Source organism: Acipenser ruthenus, chromosome 10, assembly GCF_902713425.1.
Source record: "Acipenser ruthenus chromosome 10, fAciRut3.2 maternal haplotype, whole genome shotgun sequence".
Classification (NCBI taxonomy): domain Eukaryota; kingdom Metazoa; phylum Chordata; class Actinopteri; order Acipenseriformes; family Acipenseridae; genus Acipenser; species Acipenser ruthenus.
The window spans coordinates 44,398,948-44,416,214 of NC_081198.1; the positions used below are offsets into that span (position 1 = coordinate 44,398,948).

The following is a 17,267-nucleotide window of genomic DNA, read 5'->3' on the forward strand; positions in this document are numbered from 1 at the left end:
AAGATGTACATTTCCTTTGTATATTTATATATAGTGACTCTGTTTTTTGGTAATAGTGAAATGTATGAATTTATCTGATGTTTGATAAAGGACATTTATCTATGCATTTGTTCTCTTTGAAGTCTGGAGATCAAAGTAGTATCCAACCGTTCAGTGTATCTGCCCTATGATCCCTTATGAATCCTTAGTTGACTTTAACAAGTCTTTGAAGACTACACTACTTCTTCATTTTTATGTTCTGGTTGAATACTAGGTTCTCTGATTTATTTGCAGACTGCATATTTAACATATTTAAAGACAATGGAAAATGAAATTGACTTCCACTTGCATCCATTCTTCAGTTATAAGCCTACAGGCATGGTCGACAGACTACAGTATCTGAATATTATTTGTGACTTAATTTGCACATCTTCCACTTCAGTGAGGCATGTGAACAGCACAGGAATATCAGGTTATATATCTCTTCTGCAGTTCACAAGACAAATAACCAGGCAAGCAAATTGTATACTGTCGTGCAGTAAACTGAAGTCTTTAACTATTTACTCACCCCAAATGACCCAATAATTTAAATTGTCTAGCTTTAGGTTGTTTTTCCTTGGGCACAGGCTGAAAAAAAAAAAAAAAAAAAAAAAATATATATATATATATATATATATATATATATATATATATATATATAAAATGGATATATATAAAATGGATATATGTTGCTGCTACACCTACAGATGGGTAATAGCCCTGACCTTCTTCAATTAATAGAATCATTTGTTTAGTGTTCTCATTCAGAATGCATGGGCTGATTCCATTTGTCAGTCGTACTTTTCACTGTGAACCAGATAAATGCCTTGTATTTTCATTCAAATGCTGAACATGATAATTGACTTGAATTTTCATCTTCTGCAGACTCCTAGCTTCCTATTGGATTGAATCTGAGCATAATCCGATACACTGAACTAATATGTATGCGATTGAGGGAGCTCTGTATATTTGTAAACTGCTTTAAGTGAGTAGGAAAAATAGTGTATTGAAAAGTAACAACTATATATATATATATATATATATATATATATATATATATATATATATATATATATATAATAGTAGGATGATAGTCTAGTGATGATCATAGAGCTGTAATTTACAGAAACTGATTTTCATCTGAATTCTCTAGTCTGACATATCTTTGGTGCAGCACATACCTTTTTATGAGTTATAGCTATTTGGACAAAAAAGGCAGTTTTATTACACCAGATAGCATTATTTATTATTATTATTATATATTTATTTGGCAGACGCCTCTAGCATGGATATTTATAGTCGCCCATTCACTACAATAAACACTCTCATATAGATTTAGCCAAGCATCTTAATGAGGTTTATACAAAAAGTAACTGATCTCAAAAGTTCAGAACTTGGCCAGCTGTTCACATTAATAAACACAAGTGGGAGTCTTCAGTCCCAAGTCAAACTCCATCCACAGTAGAAAAGAAAAAATACTGAAAAATGATCACAAACCAAGCTTGATCTAATGGAAATGTAGCTGTAACTATCCATCCTACATGAAGTGTACCTTCTCCACACTATGTAATGCAGTAAACGGTATGGTCCTCGTCAAAGAAAAACAAATGTTTCCTCTGGTAAATAGCTCCCTTGGGTTAGAAGAACTTGAATTTCTCTGTGCAGGGCACGGTGGAAGAAATACTGCTTCAGAGAAGCAGAACATGAAGCAGAACATGCCCCCCTGAGATATACCTCACAGAGGGAGAATGTAAAGGTCCTGGCTAATAAGAATTTTAAAGTAACTTCCATTCAGTACTAAAGGGCAGAAGTAAGAAGGCGTATTGGTCTTTTACATATGCAGTTTTCAGGAAAAAGCTTATGTGTGTACAGTGTTTGAGACCTGCCATACCACTGCCAGTAGGGTGTCGAGGCCGTCTTAGTAAGCCAAGACTGCACTGATTCCATGATAAGCATGCCAGTAGGGATACGTAAACTTACTTCTTACAGGAAACTGGGGGTGGAAATCTGCAGGGAACTCTGTTATTCAGAATGGGTAACAGTCAGTAATTTGTGCAGTCTTAGATACAGAAGAACTACGATAGGTCCTCTGCCAAAGTATGTCCGATCTGTTGTCTTTCCCATTGTGACTGAAACTGACTTGCATTTGAGAGATGCAGCTTTTCATTAGAAAATACATGTTAGAGATACCATTTGCATAGCAGATTAGTCAGACATGTGACAAACAGCCTATTTACAGTAAAGTATGTGTTTCATTTGTTTGTCCAGCCTCTATGTAACATACATATTTTGTGTCATTTAAATAATATTTTCTTATGGGAGAGCTCAAAACAGGTTAAGAAAAAGCATACAAAGCGATAATGGCAGCTGTTAAGAAGTTAACTGTCCATACTGTGTTTTGAGTTTCAATGTGCATGGAAAATGTCAGCAAGTTAATAGGTGAAGGTCATTCGAAGCAGGAGATCCGCTCTTTTTATTGACGGGGTGATTGAGTTAGTTTAAAACAATAAGAGAACTGCTGCTTTCAGCTGGTTTAGTTCTTGTGTTTGCATAGCTTGATAGAATCTCAGAATCAGCAGGAGGTTTGTTGTCGACTTTCACCCTGTGTGAAGTTTTGTCTGATCGGAGTCAGAAATAGTAAATGAAAAGATAGTGAGTCAATGAGAAGTCCCCACAAATATAGGATTGCAAATGTGTGCGTGTGTGTGTACATAACTCTTAGAAATGCAATTACATGTGACATTTAAAGCTGAAAATGGTTTGGCCACATTGCTCTGCTCAGAAGTCAGAAGTATGAAGCCAGAAGCATGGAATGATATTATAGCTTCACTGTGGTGAAGTTTCTTTTTGTCAGTGTATCCCATACTACAAATTGAGATATATTTAAATCTTATAATTCCATGTTTATGCAATGATTTTCAATTAAAGTTGAAGATACTATGGACATGACATACACTCAAAAGGGCAAGGCATGTTATTAAATATTCAATTATCTTTTCAAATGCATGCAGCTTGTCCTGCTTTGGAAGCGGAGCCTTACATACTGAACTGACTAGAGGAAGTGAAATCTCTGCTGGCCATGCTAAATTCGTTTTTTTTTTTTGTTACCCATTTCGATCAGTTTGCTAACGCCATAAATATATTCAGTAGCAGTCGTCCTCACTGACTGAAAAATCTGATAAGTGACAAATAAATAAAACATGGTAATAAGCACAAGAAACTTGGATCAGTCCATTGAACGGAGCATTATCAAAGATTACCATTCCATTCATGCGGCTCAGTAGGTACATGCTGTACTAACCCAGCATATTAAAAGCCATTGGAATGGGTGAGCAGAGCACTACAGTTCTCAACTCCAAATGGAACTTGTCTGTTCAAAGGATCACATTTGTAATTTAAAGAATAGCTTCATTTTCATATAGCTGGCCTGAGAAGGTTTAAACAATCAGATCAGGTAATCACTGACCATTAAAGCAATAATTCAAAATTTTAACATTTTCAATTAAATAACTTTAAAAACAATGCCATAAAGGTATACTGAGCATCAAAAGACACTCATCACTTATATTTGAGCATCAAAAGAAACGTATCACTTATATTTGGATAAAATTCACTAGATGTGATCGTAAAATGACAAACTCTGTTTTAGAGCAGGTGCAGTGACTTTTTATTGTGCTGATTAACAACTGACATCACAAAGATGCTGCAAAATGATCTGTCGATCTTGGGCAGGTGTTGTGACTCTTGGTCTCCCAGTTTGTGGCCTGTCATTGACAGAGTGTGTCTGGTTATACCGTCTCGCCAGGTTTGAAATTGCTGGCTGTGAGCATCCAAGACTGCGAGCCACAGTACGCTGCCCTAGTCCAGCCTCCAACATGCCGATTGCACGAAGGCGCTGCTCTCTTGACAGACGTGGCATATTGTTTTTTTTCTGTTATTTTTTTTTATTGCTTTTATTCAAGCTTCCAATTCAACAACTGAAATCACTCCATATCCAGTGTCCAGTCTCACTAATTAGGTGCATAAGTGCATATGCTTCAGTCATAGTCACTCAAGTGTGTCATGGTCAAGGATGAATGATCGAGTGATTAAAAAGAAACCAAGAAATGCCGTCAATGTCCATCATTTATATATCTTATTTATTTTTCGAAAATAAATGTGGTATAATAGTGATAAGTTTCTTTTGATGCTCGGTATATATTAAAACTGCATTTCAAAGAGACAACACATAATAAAAATAATGTTCTGTATTTTCCTAATTGCAGAGCAATTTTGAAAGGTTCAGAATTGGTTGTGAAGCATTGATCAGTTTATGCAATGAAGGAGCCTGATTTCTCAAAACATTATACAATAGTTCAGGCAGAATAAACAACCTTTCTATTCTATTTTTGTATGGTATAAATATACCTTTAAAGTCTAAAGAGCAATACATGAATAAACATTCATCCATTATAAATGTAGAAAATCCAGAAGTAAAACAAAACAACGAGTAAAATGACGGTTATCCACATTTCAACAAGTTACTATAACCAAGTCGATTATATAATTACAAGATATTCTCCCCCCAAAAAACTAAAATCCAATTAAAAAAGAAAAACATACATGACATTTTTCAGATGACACATTTTTGTTTTTCACTTGTTGGCATACAGGGCAGGTTATTTTACATAATGGTTTATTATTACTCATTAAGAATCAGTATGACTCAGTGCATTATGTAATCCTTAAAAAAAACAAGCTGGAAGACCTTGTTAGACCTCCCAGCATTGCATTGTGAGATCTTTATTGAATGTAACGTCAAAAGGATTACTGACATGAGGCTGTCAAATCTCTGAGCATGTAGGACACATTAAGTCCACACACAATACATTATTATCCACTCTTCATTTTTCTTTTGTTAAACTATTTACTCAGAGAAAAAAAAAAAAAAAACATTTAAGTGTAATATTTCCTTTACATAACCATAAAAAATGCAGGTAGGTTTTAAGATGTTCTCGTTTGTAACAAACACAATGTATCAGTCTTCTGCCCCCTAGAGGATTGTAAAGCAATGTATTCAGTCCAGTGATTATTTAGACTGTGCTGTACTAACTTGTTACTCATGATTAGAACATCTTGATGTGTATTTTCAACATATTAAAAAATTGGTTATTTTGTATTTATTAAAACATCAATCTGAACATGTAAATCAGATAAAGTAAAGTGTTTGTACTGCTTTTTATGTACAATACATACAGTATTCAGCATAACTTAAAGAATACTCTCTGTAAGTCACCTTGGATAAAGGTGTCTGCTAAATAAACACATAATAATAAAAGAATATAGGTTTCAACAATATGAAGACCATTTTATCAATGCATTTGTTTTCCTAACTTTTTTTTTTTTTGGTATTAATAAAATGTCTTTTTAAGCACAAAGCATATTTTTTATCAACCTGGACACTGCTACCCCACAATGTGTACTGTATATGGAGAACATCCCTAGTTCTCCTCAATTGTTGCATGGTTCGTCTAAATAAAACATTAAAAATAAAAAAGGAGAGACTGTAATTTAGTGTTTTTGGACTGCGAAACAATGATGCACAGACAAGGAACTACAGACATTTTCCAAAGACAGTATAAATTTAGACAAAAATAACAAATCTGTTTATATAGAAATGTGATAAAAAAAAAATAGTACACAGGAGGCAGCAATGGTAAGTACAGTGAGAATATTATAAATGTAACAGTGTTCTGTAACATTTTATGCATCTCAGTTTTTAACAGCTTGCTATTTGTCTTCTCAATCTCTTAAAATGCAAAAACATATACAACCCCGCATTAGCCTTCTCCATACTAAGAAAATTCATTTGAATACATTTACTGATGAATACTGCAATAGGTTAGGGTCTAAAGTTAACTTGTTACAAGTTTCCAGATATTTGGGCAGAGTGACTTTTTCACAAGAGAGCGCCGACTTAGAAATTCTTATAGATCACTATAACTTAAGCCTCACATAATGTGCTGAAAATGGCCATTACATATATAATAATCAATTTAACCATCACATATTATACAGTATAAACAGTGCGCTCCTTATGTCCTGCTTCCCGTGCTGCACCCCATAATTCCCTGATAGAAATATAGAAACTAAAGTGGACATAGAAATGCCATAAACGCCATTCCTGCTAGGGAATACAAGTGAGATCAAACAATAGTCTGTGCAGTGAATTTTAAACCAAGCTGTCAAACATCTTTTCTTTCATTAAAAGGATTTAAGAAAACAGATACAAACTCAAGTAAGATAAGCAACAGAATGGACAATATTGACCTCAACCCTAAGGCCTTATAATCCACTGTTGGTAACTTCACTGACACGCACATCAATAGATTTCCACTGTGACTATAATATAATATAACTTTGATATTACCGTCATACTCCTAGCTATCCTCCAGTAACTGCCAATTCCCTAAATTACATTTCCATCTAGGGTGGTGAAAGTAAATTCCAAAGGGTAAATAGTTTGATGGAAATTAACATTTATTATAAAACTAGAGGTTGCAGGAGAGTTTTGAAATGCAATAACTGATCCTCAACATACTTATATACAGCTCAAAAACATTAGAAATACATATATATATATATATATATATATATATATATATATATATATATATATATATATATATATATATATATAAATATAGATATTAAAAAAGCAATTACGTGCACTGTAAGTAAGAAAAGTATAATATTTTTTATAATTGTTGGATACATTTGGATTTCAAACCGCTAAATAAAATGCATAGGCACATTTTTTATTTTAGCATTTGACTAATGCAGCAGGTAATATCAATAAAAGCTATTTTTAATATTTAGGATTAACATGACTTGGATTTAAATTAAACTATTAGCAAAATCTACACATCTTCTCATTAAGGTGCTACTAAGAGTCACAGATGCTGCAGAAACACAAACTGCATTTACACTGACGTTAAGAGAGCAAGACAAAATTGTAATCAGTTCTTTGTTGCCAAGTACTCCCCCCCCCCACTCTCCACCCCCCAACAGGCATTAGAAACATTATGAAAGCTCTATTCTTTCTGAAAAGTAAAAGCACTGTGCTCTTTCCTAAAGTAGCTGTAATATAAATGTCAACAGTCATCCATTCTCCTACAAGTACAGCACAAGCCACAGTGTAACCATGACTCTATAAATAGCAGCATTCCACAATATACAGTATAATATGCATCTCGGAGGAAACCTAGTAAACACCAGTTCAATTTCTTTTACTGGATACCACTGATTGAATCAGATGTGAAGCCGTTATAGCAGTATCAGCTAGATTGCTCCTGTAAGAACTTGGGGTGTCTAGCTATTTATTCAAGTTTTTACCCTCCTCAAAAGGCAGTGATATTCAGTCTACTTGGACTTTATGACATACTGTACAGTTCACGCTACATTATATGACTTTATTTTTCTTCCACTGCTGCTTAAGCATTATTTCCTCTAAGCCGTGTTGTGTATCTAAAGCTTAACCGAATTCTGTCCTACAGAGCAGCATATTTTGTTAAAGCATATGTTGCTAATAAAAAAGTATGGAACTTACCACTGAAAAGTCTTTGGGAGAGCAGTTCTCCCCGCTAAAATTACAGCTCTTCAGCATGTCCTCCATCTGGTGCCCTGTCCTGTTAAAGATGTCTTCCATGTTGGGGTCAGGGTACACCAAATCTGTGGCTTTGTGCCCATCCTTGTTCTTTGGGGGTAGTCCAGTCAAGTTAGTTAGGTGGTAAATGTCAGCGTCGGTGAGTGCAGAAAAGCGAAAGCGGTTGATGTTACAGATGGTCACGGCAGGGAAGACCATCTCCCGGCTAGCCTCCTCATCCAGTGCCGTTACGTGGGGGTGCTCCAAGTAAAACATGGCACACTTAGCTGCCTGGTACATAAACAATGCTAGAGACGCCACAAAGGTCAGCGCCCAAAGGGTCTGCTTGATGCCTAGCCGCCCTGAAACAAAGATATGATTAATCCCGTGAAGGGTGCAGGAGTTGGCAAAGCCAGCCAGGTCCTTGGTTGGAGGTGTACAGGTCTCCTCAATCAGGCTCTCCTTGTCCCCTTCCTGCTTTCCCTTCTGCTTCTCATCCTCCTCTGCAAATTTAATTTTGCAAACAAATTCGATCGGCATGTGGGCAGCCAGGTCTGCGTCTGGTTACTTTGATAACAGCTATCAACCTTGCTTTTTTTTCTCCCCTTACCTTTTGTCTTCTAAACAGATCCCAACTACAAGAAGAAAAAAAGAGAACTGTGCTGCTGCTTGCAGTGCCTGCGCGAGCTCCTTGTCTCACTACTTGATCAGCTAGCTGAGTCTTGCTTATCAGCAGTAATACAGCTGTCAAAAAAACACCCTTGCTCTCCGCTTCAGACCCATGGATAGAAATGCAGCATTTAGACCAGTGCCAAAAGAAGCCGGGAGCTGCTTAATAATTCATGACAAGGCAACATTGTGATTATTTCTCCCTCAGCAGCAAAAGCAGCAACTTCTTGTCCCCTCTCTCCGCAGAAACTACTGCTTGATCCACTTGTTTGAGTGGCTTTCTTTCTCTCACACCATTCTAAGTTTGTGACAAAGGGTCTCTACTGAGAGCCGCCCCTTGATGTTAGTCCCAAGGGGTTGCTGGTATCTAATGTTCCCTCTAGGGTTCCCAATGAGTGACTAATTGGAGCAATAATGAAGAGTGAGAGAAGTGGAAATGAGCACAAGGCAACTCTTTGCGATCAATCTTCTCGTCGGAACAAAAAAAAAAAGTGAAAGACTATTGATCTGGCTAAAGCATCTGTCATGGATTAAGGAAGCCAGTACAACGCTCCTTTCTTATCTGGAATTAATGGTAGCATCAACAGGCTCCAGCACGAATTTAAATGAGTGTCTGTCTTCTGATTTGTAACCAGATGACATTAGAGATGTTTCAATAAAGTATTGATTATTTTTTCCTTTCTTTTATTTTTGTTATTGTATTATTATTACTTTTTTACTGTGTGATTTTGTTGCTGTAAATGGCTTTTTTCCCTGTTTGCCAACATAATTATGTAAATAGCAAGCACATAAAGCCCACATTCTGATACGCTGTTTATTCTTCAAATGGGATTAGTCATGCTGCTCATGTTTTCAGGGGTACAGCATTTCCAAGTGCAGCATCCACTTTTAGAAGACACATCAGTTTGACTCTCCAAACACACACGCACATACACGTGTCATAATGGCATCAATATCTGCAATACAGTTGAACAGAGCTGCAACAGATAGAAATCAGTGAGGTTCCTTTTGTGTTCCTGGAACAACACAAGGGCATGGAATAGAAATGCATACACAGTAAACATGACATGTCCATTAAAGCAGAAGATTCCTGAAGTGCTTTCTTCCATCATTGGTTTAAAATTGTGGCTATATACGGATAACTATTAAACCAGTAGCCATTTGGATGTTTTAAATCAATTAGCAGTCACGGTTACCCTGTTTTTAAAATTACACCAGACACTGTCTGGTATCCTCAGACTATACCAGAGGTTAGACTCCAGAATGTAATGCTGGGTTTCTGAACCTTAGTTTTCCCTCAGACCAGGATTTCTCTAATCTAATGAGATATAGTCTTGAATTTGCTATAATTTGCTATATACCAGTGGAGTAAAAAAGGACAGGTCAGCCACTAATAAAAACAACAAAAATTAAAATCTCGAATGAAGTGTCACGTGTTGGATGTCCAACCAGCAGACATGACTATTATATGATATGACTATTGCCTGGAATTGGAAAGTGATGATGGAAAGTTCTCCCTTGATGGAATTTGAGAGTGAGCAAGAATTAAGAAATGAAATGCTTAACAAAACGCTGTAAACTTAAGAAAAACTATCTTTCCGAAGACTATTTCCAGCACACCAGAACATGTAGAGCAAATGAGGTTTACAGTCTTATCGAAAGGCAAAGATGTTGATGTTTTGTACAGTAGATAATAGTGGCAAAAGAAAAATAACATTTTAAGGATCAAGGGATAAAAAAGCAAAAGAAAAAATAGCTGAGGTTCCCATAGAAATGTTAACATAATCAAAATATCATGATTTTGAATTTAGTATGCCAATCTTTTAAAACATTTTATGCCAAATTTGTAAATAATTCATTTGAAAGAAGTTTTTTTTTGCCATGTGTGGCAAAGTGCCCCGCCCCTGTGTGCATTTGTGTGTTTTGTGTGTTGCGTGCGTGTGTTAATGTTGGTGTATAGTCATTGGTACACGGGATATAAACGGGTCTGTGTTTCACACGTATTTAAAAAGTGTAGATTTGTATTTAGGCACGAGGAGAGCACAAATCACTTCACGTGCTGGTTAAATGTAATATGTGAGCACGGGGTTGCACAGAATTAATTCACGTGCTGGGATTCAAGTGAATAATTAATTAGTAATTGAATCCCAGCACAATAGTATATATAGACGCACATTTCTTGCACTCGGGGTTGGTGTTCGGTGAGTGGAGAACGGGAGAGAGAGAAGGAGAAAAGAAAGTCAAAAGTAAAGTAATTAGTGTTTTCACTCACCGTGTTTGTTCGTCCCTGTTTGTTAGTGTCTGTCCGTTTTGTCTACCTGTTTATTTTGGCGTATAGTGCCGTGTCCCGTGTTTTTGTGTTTCAAACCTTTTATTTTCTGTTTATTAAATGCTGAGCGCGATCACGCGCCCAGCTTATACCAAACCACATCTCTCTGTTTATTTATTTCCTCCATCTGGTCTGACGCCACCCACTCTGGCCGTCTTTGTGACACATGTTAATACGAAATGCTTCAACACTCTTTAATATTACACAGTAGTGGGATTTTATTGATGAAAATGCAATATATGCCAGTTCTCATTAACAGGAAAATTAGTAGCTATTTTGTGCCTGTAGAGGTTAAGTGGTTTGTAAAGGTTATTTGCCATTTTAAAGCTCATTAAACTAAATTATAGCCATATTAAGTGAGGACCATATTCCAGGTATGAATCTTTACTAGTGTAAAATTAATGTATACATTGATTCAAACATTAATCATTTAATTATGGATCAAAACCACATTAAGTTTGCATTGTGATAAGATGACTCAATCAATGGAATCCATAGATCGTTAGACTGACATGACATATAAATGATTAACTGAAACGAGACACAATTTGAATGGCAATCCATACATGATGTGTATGATGTCATTTGAATATTTTGCAAGAGGGGTAATGGCAAACCACTATGAAGACACAGTGTATATTTCTATTGGTTTATAATCTATTGATCAGCTGATAAGATGTCATCCTTTGAAATGAACAGAATGACCCTGTTACTATTGTTCAAACCACTACATTTTTTAATTGCATAAATTCCATCAAACGTGTGTACAGTTTCTTTTGTTCATCACACAAATCGTGCATGTAGAAGTCTGTGTGGAAAATACATATTTGGTAAAACTTTTGCAAATCTAAATCAGTACTATGTAAATGTCATGAGATGGCCCATGGGTCTGGGGAACCTTTTAAAGTGAAGACCTTCTAACAACTTATTCAAAATAAAGTTTACATACATAATTACTTTAGGTTTAGTCAGGAGATTTGGGGGGTTTCAGTAATAAATAAATAAATAATAAAACCAGGAAGCTAAATATAAAATTAACCCATCTTACTCCAGATAGTGCAACTTTTTAAGAATAATAAAACATTCTTAACTTATATGGTAACACTTTACATTAGGTTTCTCTAATTACTGTGTATTTACATAGTAGTTACTTAGTAAATACATACGTAATTACAATGTTATTATGCATAGTTACAGTGTACTTAATGTGTATTTTGTTTGTATGATATAACCCTAATCCTAACTTTATCCCTAACCCTAAATCTAAACCTAACCATTTTCTAATACAAGTGTGTACTTACATATAAAAAGATTAACACATTAGGTACAATACCACTATGCATAGTAACATTGTAATTATGTAAAGGTACACATGCATGTAAATACACATTAATTAGAGACACTTAATATAAAGTGTTACCATTTCTTTTCATTTTCTTTATACTATTGCTTGTTTACCTTTGAATGTGTTCATTCATGACTGAAAAGATCCCTTTGCCCAGATCATCCAGTTTTGTAAAGGTCTTGGCTCTCTTTTTGACCCCCTAGAATGTGTGCTGCTGTACACACCTGGGTGGCTAACATATTTAACAGTGTTTAATTACATTGAAAGTGTATTTCAGGGGAAGTTTATGTTATATTGTCAGTATCAGTTCAGGTGAACTGAGATGATCCCAAACTTTATAGGGTACACAAGAAGTGCAATGGATTTAAAGGTTTGTTGTATTGTAGATGTTTGTTTTTTTATTCCTTTGATAAAAAACAATAAGTGTTCACAGAAAAAAAAACCTTCTAGTAATTGAATATATATATATATATATATATATATATATATATATATATATATATATATATAAGGATAGTAGCAAAACGAACATTGTGTATCCTTTTATGCAAATCTGGCATTTTCCTGCAACTGTTATTTGGAGAGGAAAATATGTGTGTGCTGCAGAATTCTGATCAGATTAATGCTGAGATGGCAAAGCATACACTTGTATTACAGAAGCATGTGTGTTAAAAAAAAAAAAAAAAAAAACCTTGTTAAAAACTCATTTACTCAAGTTCCTGTAGGATTTCAAATAAAGCTTCAAAAAGCCCGTTGGTGGTAGAGACGATGTAAGAAGGAGACCTTCGGTTGAAAGCTAATAATATAAAACTCATAGATACTCAGACAATCAGGTTCCAAGTGAAGCAGCCATTATCCTTTGGCAATTTCTTATGTGGCAAACAGCACTTTAAAATCTTGGGTCTTAATTGAATACAAACTGAATAAACATTCAGTTTTTCCCGGTTCATAGCATCATTAAAGCCCACCACAGTTGGTATTTCCTGCTATGTTATTGACCTTGTTTTTCATTAAGTGCCCCCCTTCGGCCAAACAAGTGTCAATGTGGTCAATTATCTAGCAGGTAATGCCTATCATGTCTGATAAAATACTTAATCAATACCCATTGCAGAAGACATTACAAGATAGCTAGATGACTGTAAAGATATTTATGCATCCCAAGACAAGGGCACTTAACAAAATACAACCCAATTAGGTCTGTTACAGAACATGTTATTGCTGTTATGAGCCAACAAATTGTTTTTCTGTATTAAATACTTACTTAAATGTGGGAGTGGGTGGAGTTTTTTTGGAAGTGGACTGCATTAGAGTGAGTTTTTCATAAACTTAATGAGCAGTAGCAATGAGATAATGTCTACTCTATTTGAGATGAGATTGGATAAAACTATCCCTAAGGTTTAGTTTGCATATTAGAAACGGAGCACAATGCCATTTCTGAGAAGTGTCCATTAACTACTGAGAATGCTTAGCTGTTTTAACCAAACACAGGGAAAATGATAAACAGTAAAAGTTAAATTATTTGAACCGAAGTGCTTTCTTTTTATTTTTCATAGAAATGCTCTTTTGTGCTGCCATTAACAGACACTGCACAGCACTTATTTCAATGTGTGACCGCTCCCTTTTGATATCAAGCAATATTCATGCAATGCAGCCACCATTATCTCCCTGATCCTCAAAATCTGATTGCTTGAGATGATCCTTGTTTCAGGTTCAGGGGCCATGTTTGCTCAGTTTAGGCTATTCAACAATATTAATTCTTATGACCATTTTATTATTATCACTGAACTCTGAATCAGCAGGATTGATTCCTTTGTCATGTTAATGCTGCTGCTTCCAGCTGGCCATGCCTGTAAACTAGATGAATCTCAGCAGGCCATTTGCAGTATAAATATTTAAAATAAATAAATACTGTCCACTGGTCAGTTTTCAGTAGGTGGCAGTTTAAATTGTGGATTAATCTCCAGTAATAATCAATATAAGGGTAAAATATATCACTTCTAGTTCAGTGATCATCAATCACCAATACCAATATAACAAAACCAGGATTATAATATTTAGCAGGAAGGAAATGTTTTACAAAATATAAAACTGTTGAATTGACATGCCATTGGAGATTGTTTGTTGTTTTTGTTTTTAAACACATGTTTTTTTTTTTCATTTAAACATTATAAAAATAAATTAGTGTAGATTCAAGGTTAATCATTTTACCAGTGGTGTTAGGTAGTAAAAAAGTCTGTAATTCAATTGAACCGACATTTAGTTCAGCACGGTTAGCAATGAAATTTCTTGTGGTGCTGGGTAAGTACCCTATGAAACTCAGTACAATTGATGACTGCTGAATTTAGTGCTTTCACTAATGAAATTACATGAAATGCTCAGGGAATGTACAGCAATCGATTTTTGTGTATGTACAGGGACCCTGTACAAAACATTAGAAACACCTGTCTTAACACTGTCAAAAAGATGTAGGTTCCCCATGAACAGCTGGTACACCACAGATTAGATAGGGGAAGTGTGGAAAGTGTTTCAAATGTTTTATAGGGATACTTAACCATTCCTTTTAAGGGGTGGGAATGTGCAGCAAAGTATGCTGTCCACTTAGTCATCGCTTAGTCATTTTTTTCAATTTTGGATAATGTGTGAGTGTGAACTCTATTAAACTCTCTCTGAACCGCTATCTTGAACAATGTAACTAAAGCTTACATGCAAAGATGCAGATTTGGATTATTATTATTATTATTATTATTATTATTATTATTATTATTATTATTATTATTATTTTGTATTTTATAAAAATACACATGTCTTTGTTTTGAAAAAAAAAATATACAATAAAAAGTTAGACATATACTACCCTATCATGCTGATAAGGCACTTTACAGTAAATATATACAGTAGAATAACAGGGTATACTACCCCGGCATGACACACTCCCCCCCCCCCAACCTAAAGTGCATGTAGGATCAACTTGCTCCAATATTTTATATTACAGTGTTTTCAAACATTAGAATTAATTAACATTTGTAATTATAATGGTAGTAATTCTAAATCATATTGACAGAATTACTGAATCTGAGTAACAATGTAAATATCTTTGCTCTTTTTGATTAATAATATACGTACCGTACCAAACAACTGGGTGTACAGACTTGTAAACAAAGATACATCATCTTAATGCTGCACAAACAACATTTTACGTCATGCCTTCGACACTCACCTATTCATCTATTATCCCTGCAGGGAAGAATTCCCGAGCTACAGGGATAGAGTGGAGACGTATGGTTCGTATGTCACACATTGCATTAAAATGATTTGGCATATTGGGATTATCTGACTTTGGAATTTATAGAGGTGACTCTGTGTCTGTATGTCAAACTTACATTTTTACATGTATCTTTAGAACACAAGAAGTTACCCTATATTACATTCTGTAAATTGTTACTGTAAAATACGTCAAGATTTTACTAACACCTTGTTGCTTACCTAATGTCACGTAGGTCTTAAATACCACTTATACGTACTGTTTAGATTATTCAAATATGGCCTTCTGTGTACTAAAGTTATGCAAACATCAGGGATGTTATTATATTGACTTAAACCATGGCAATATTAAGATATTGTTTTATTTATAGAATGTATGTCAAATTGATCATAAAGATATATAGGGATAGGGGGTATGCAAGATTTGGATTTGAAAATGGGTGGGCCAATTTAAAGTGGATGGGGACAGAAGTTGTATAAAAACCTGACATAAGCTCTACTTGTAAAGTACACACGTGTTAAAATGTAGGTTTCTCCCCCAGAAAAATGTGCGTGTGAGCATTATGAGCATTAGGAGGCTGTGTGGTCCAGTGGTTAAAGAACAGGGCTTGCAACCAGGAAGTCCCCGGTTCAAATCCCACCTCAGCCACTGACTCATTGTGTGACCCTGAGCAAGTCACTTAACCTCCTTGTGCTCCGTCTTTCGGGTGAGACGTAATTGTAAGTGACTCTGCAGCTGATGCATAGTTCATACACCCGAGTCTCTGTAAGTCGCCTTGGATAAAGGTGTCTGCTAAATAAACAAATAATAATAATAATTATTCAAACAATTTTCCACTAAGACAAAAATGAAAACCTTGCAAAGCAAATGTAATTTACACTTCAAGGCACATAAAACTGCTTATTGGAGTTACAGAAATCATTTCTCCTGAGCTCTAAAATAAACCATGTGATATTTTTGTTCCCTCACTAACAAACCACTAAAACAATCATGAACGGGAAACTGTGCAACTTTTATTTGGTGCTATGATTACTTTTGAACTTCTCAAATCTCAACAAAAGGCTTTTCTGACCACCACTGAATCAAATCAGCAGAAGAAAAAATAAAAAAATAAGCTTGTCAGGTTTTCTGTCATTGCTAGCAAAGAATAGGTTGGCAATAAAAACAGATTTGGGCATGTTATCGCCTGAGCAACCAAAATAAAAGCTAAATGTCAAGGCAGTCTATTACAACGAATCCATTCATGCACAAATGTGCAATTTCTACTAAATAATAAATGTATTTCCATCTTCTGGATAAAAAGGAACATTTCCGATTCACTCAGAAGTCACTGCTATTACACACAATAGACACAATGACAGTGCTCCTGAAATACCAGGGGAGGTATCTACACCCTCTTACCTGACTGAAGTTAATAACTATTTCTACAGTAGTTCAGTCTCTGAAGGTGAGTATCAATCAAATATTAAAAGCTACACAGTATGACAGAGGATAGACTTTTATGGTCAATGGATGGCACACTACTTAATGATAATAGCTTTACAAAAGGGTTATGAAGTGGTTGTTGTCGTCGGCATGCCACTGGATGTTATCACCTACAGAGAACTTCAAGTGCAATACTAACATCACAAACAAAGCAGACTAAGCAATTCCAAATTGACCAGTAGACTGAAATGGGAACATGATTTTCAAAAAGAGAATTTCCTTCTAAGAAAACCAGAGATAAAAAAATAAAAACTAAGCAACAAATGTTCTAAATGTGCTGTTGTTTGCTTGTTTATTGATTTACTGGTACGATGGAATTTACTAAGAATAATAATACATTCTTGCTGATCAGCAAATGATGAAAATGTTTGCTGTCAGAGGGAATACAGTCCTGGGAGTATTAAATGCCACAATATATTAGAGCTTGAATAAATCATCTAATGTAGCTATATCATCTGTAGGTTGATCAATCTTGTAAGATCAATAATGTAGTCTTTCGTCACAATATGTGAAGGACCCGAGACTCACTCATTTA

At 35.2% G+C, this 17,267-nt stretch overlaps 1 protein-coding gene across 2 annotated transcripts in view; it reads right to left on the minus strand.

Annotated features, from left to right (window-relative positions):
- LOC117400358 (acid-sensing ion channel 4-A-like) overlaps window positions 1-17,267 on the minus strand; it is a 139,373-nt gene that overhangs the window by 58,374 nt on the left and 63,732 nt on the right. Inside the window, exon 1 of one of the 2 annotated variants that reach the window (XM_034000198.3) lies at window positions 7,607-8,786. The exons of the other annotated variant lie outside the window; for it this stretch is intronic. Coding sequence (XP_033856089.1) covers window positions 7,607-8,182 — 576 coding nt within the window. The 5' untranslated portion in view covers window positions 8,183-8,786. Of the gene's footprint in view, window positions 1-7,606; window positions 8,787-17,267 lie in introns of those variants that run through there. 2 annotated transcript variants of the gene reach the window in all.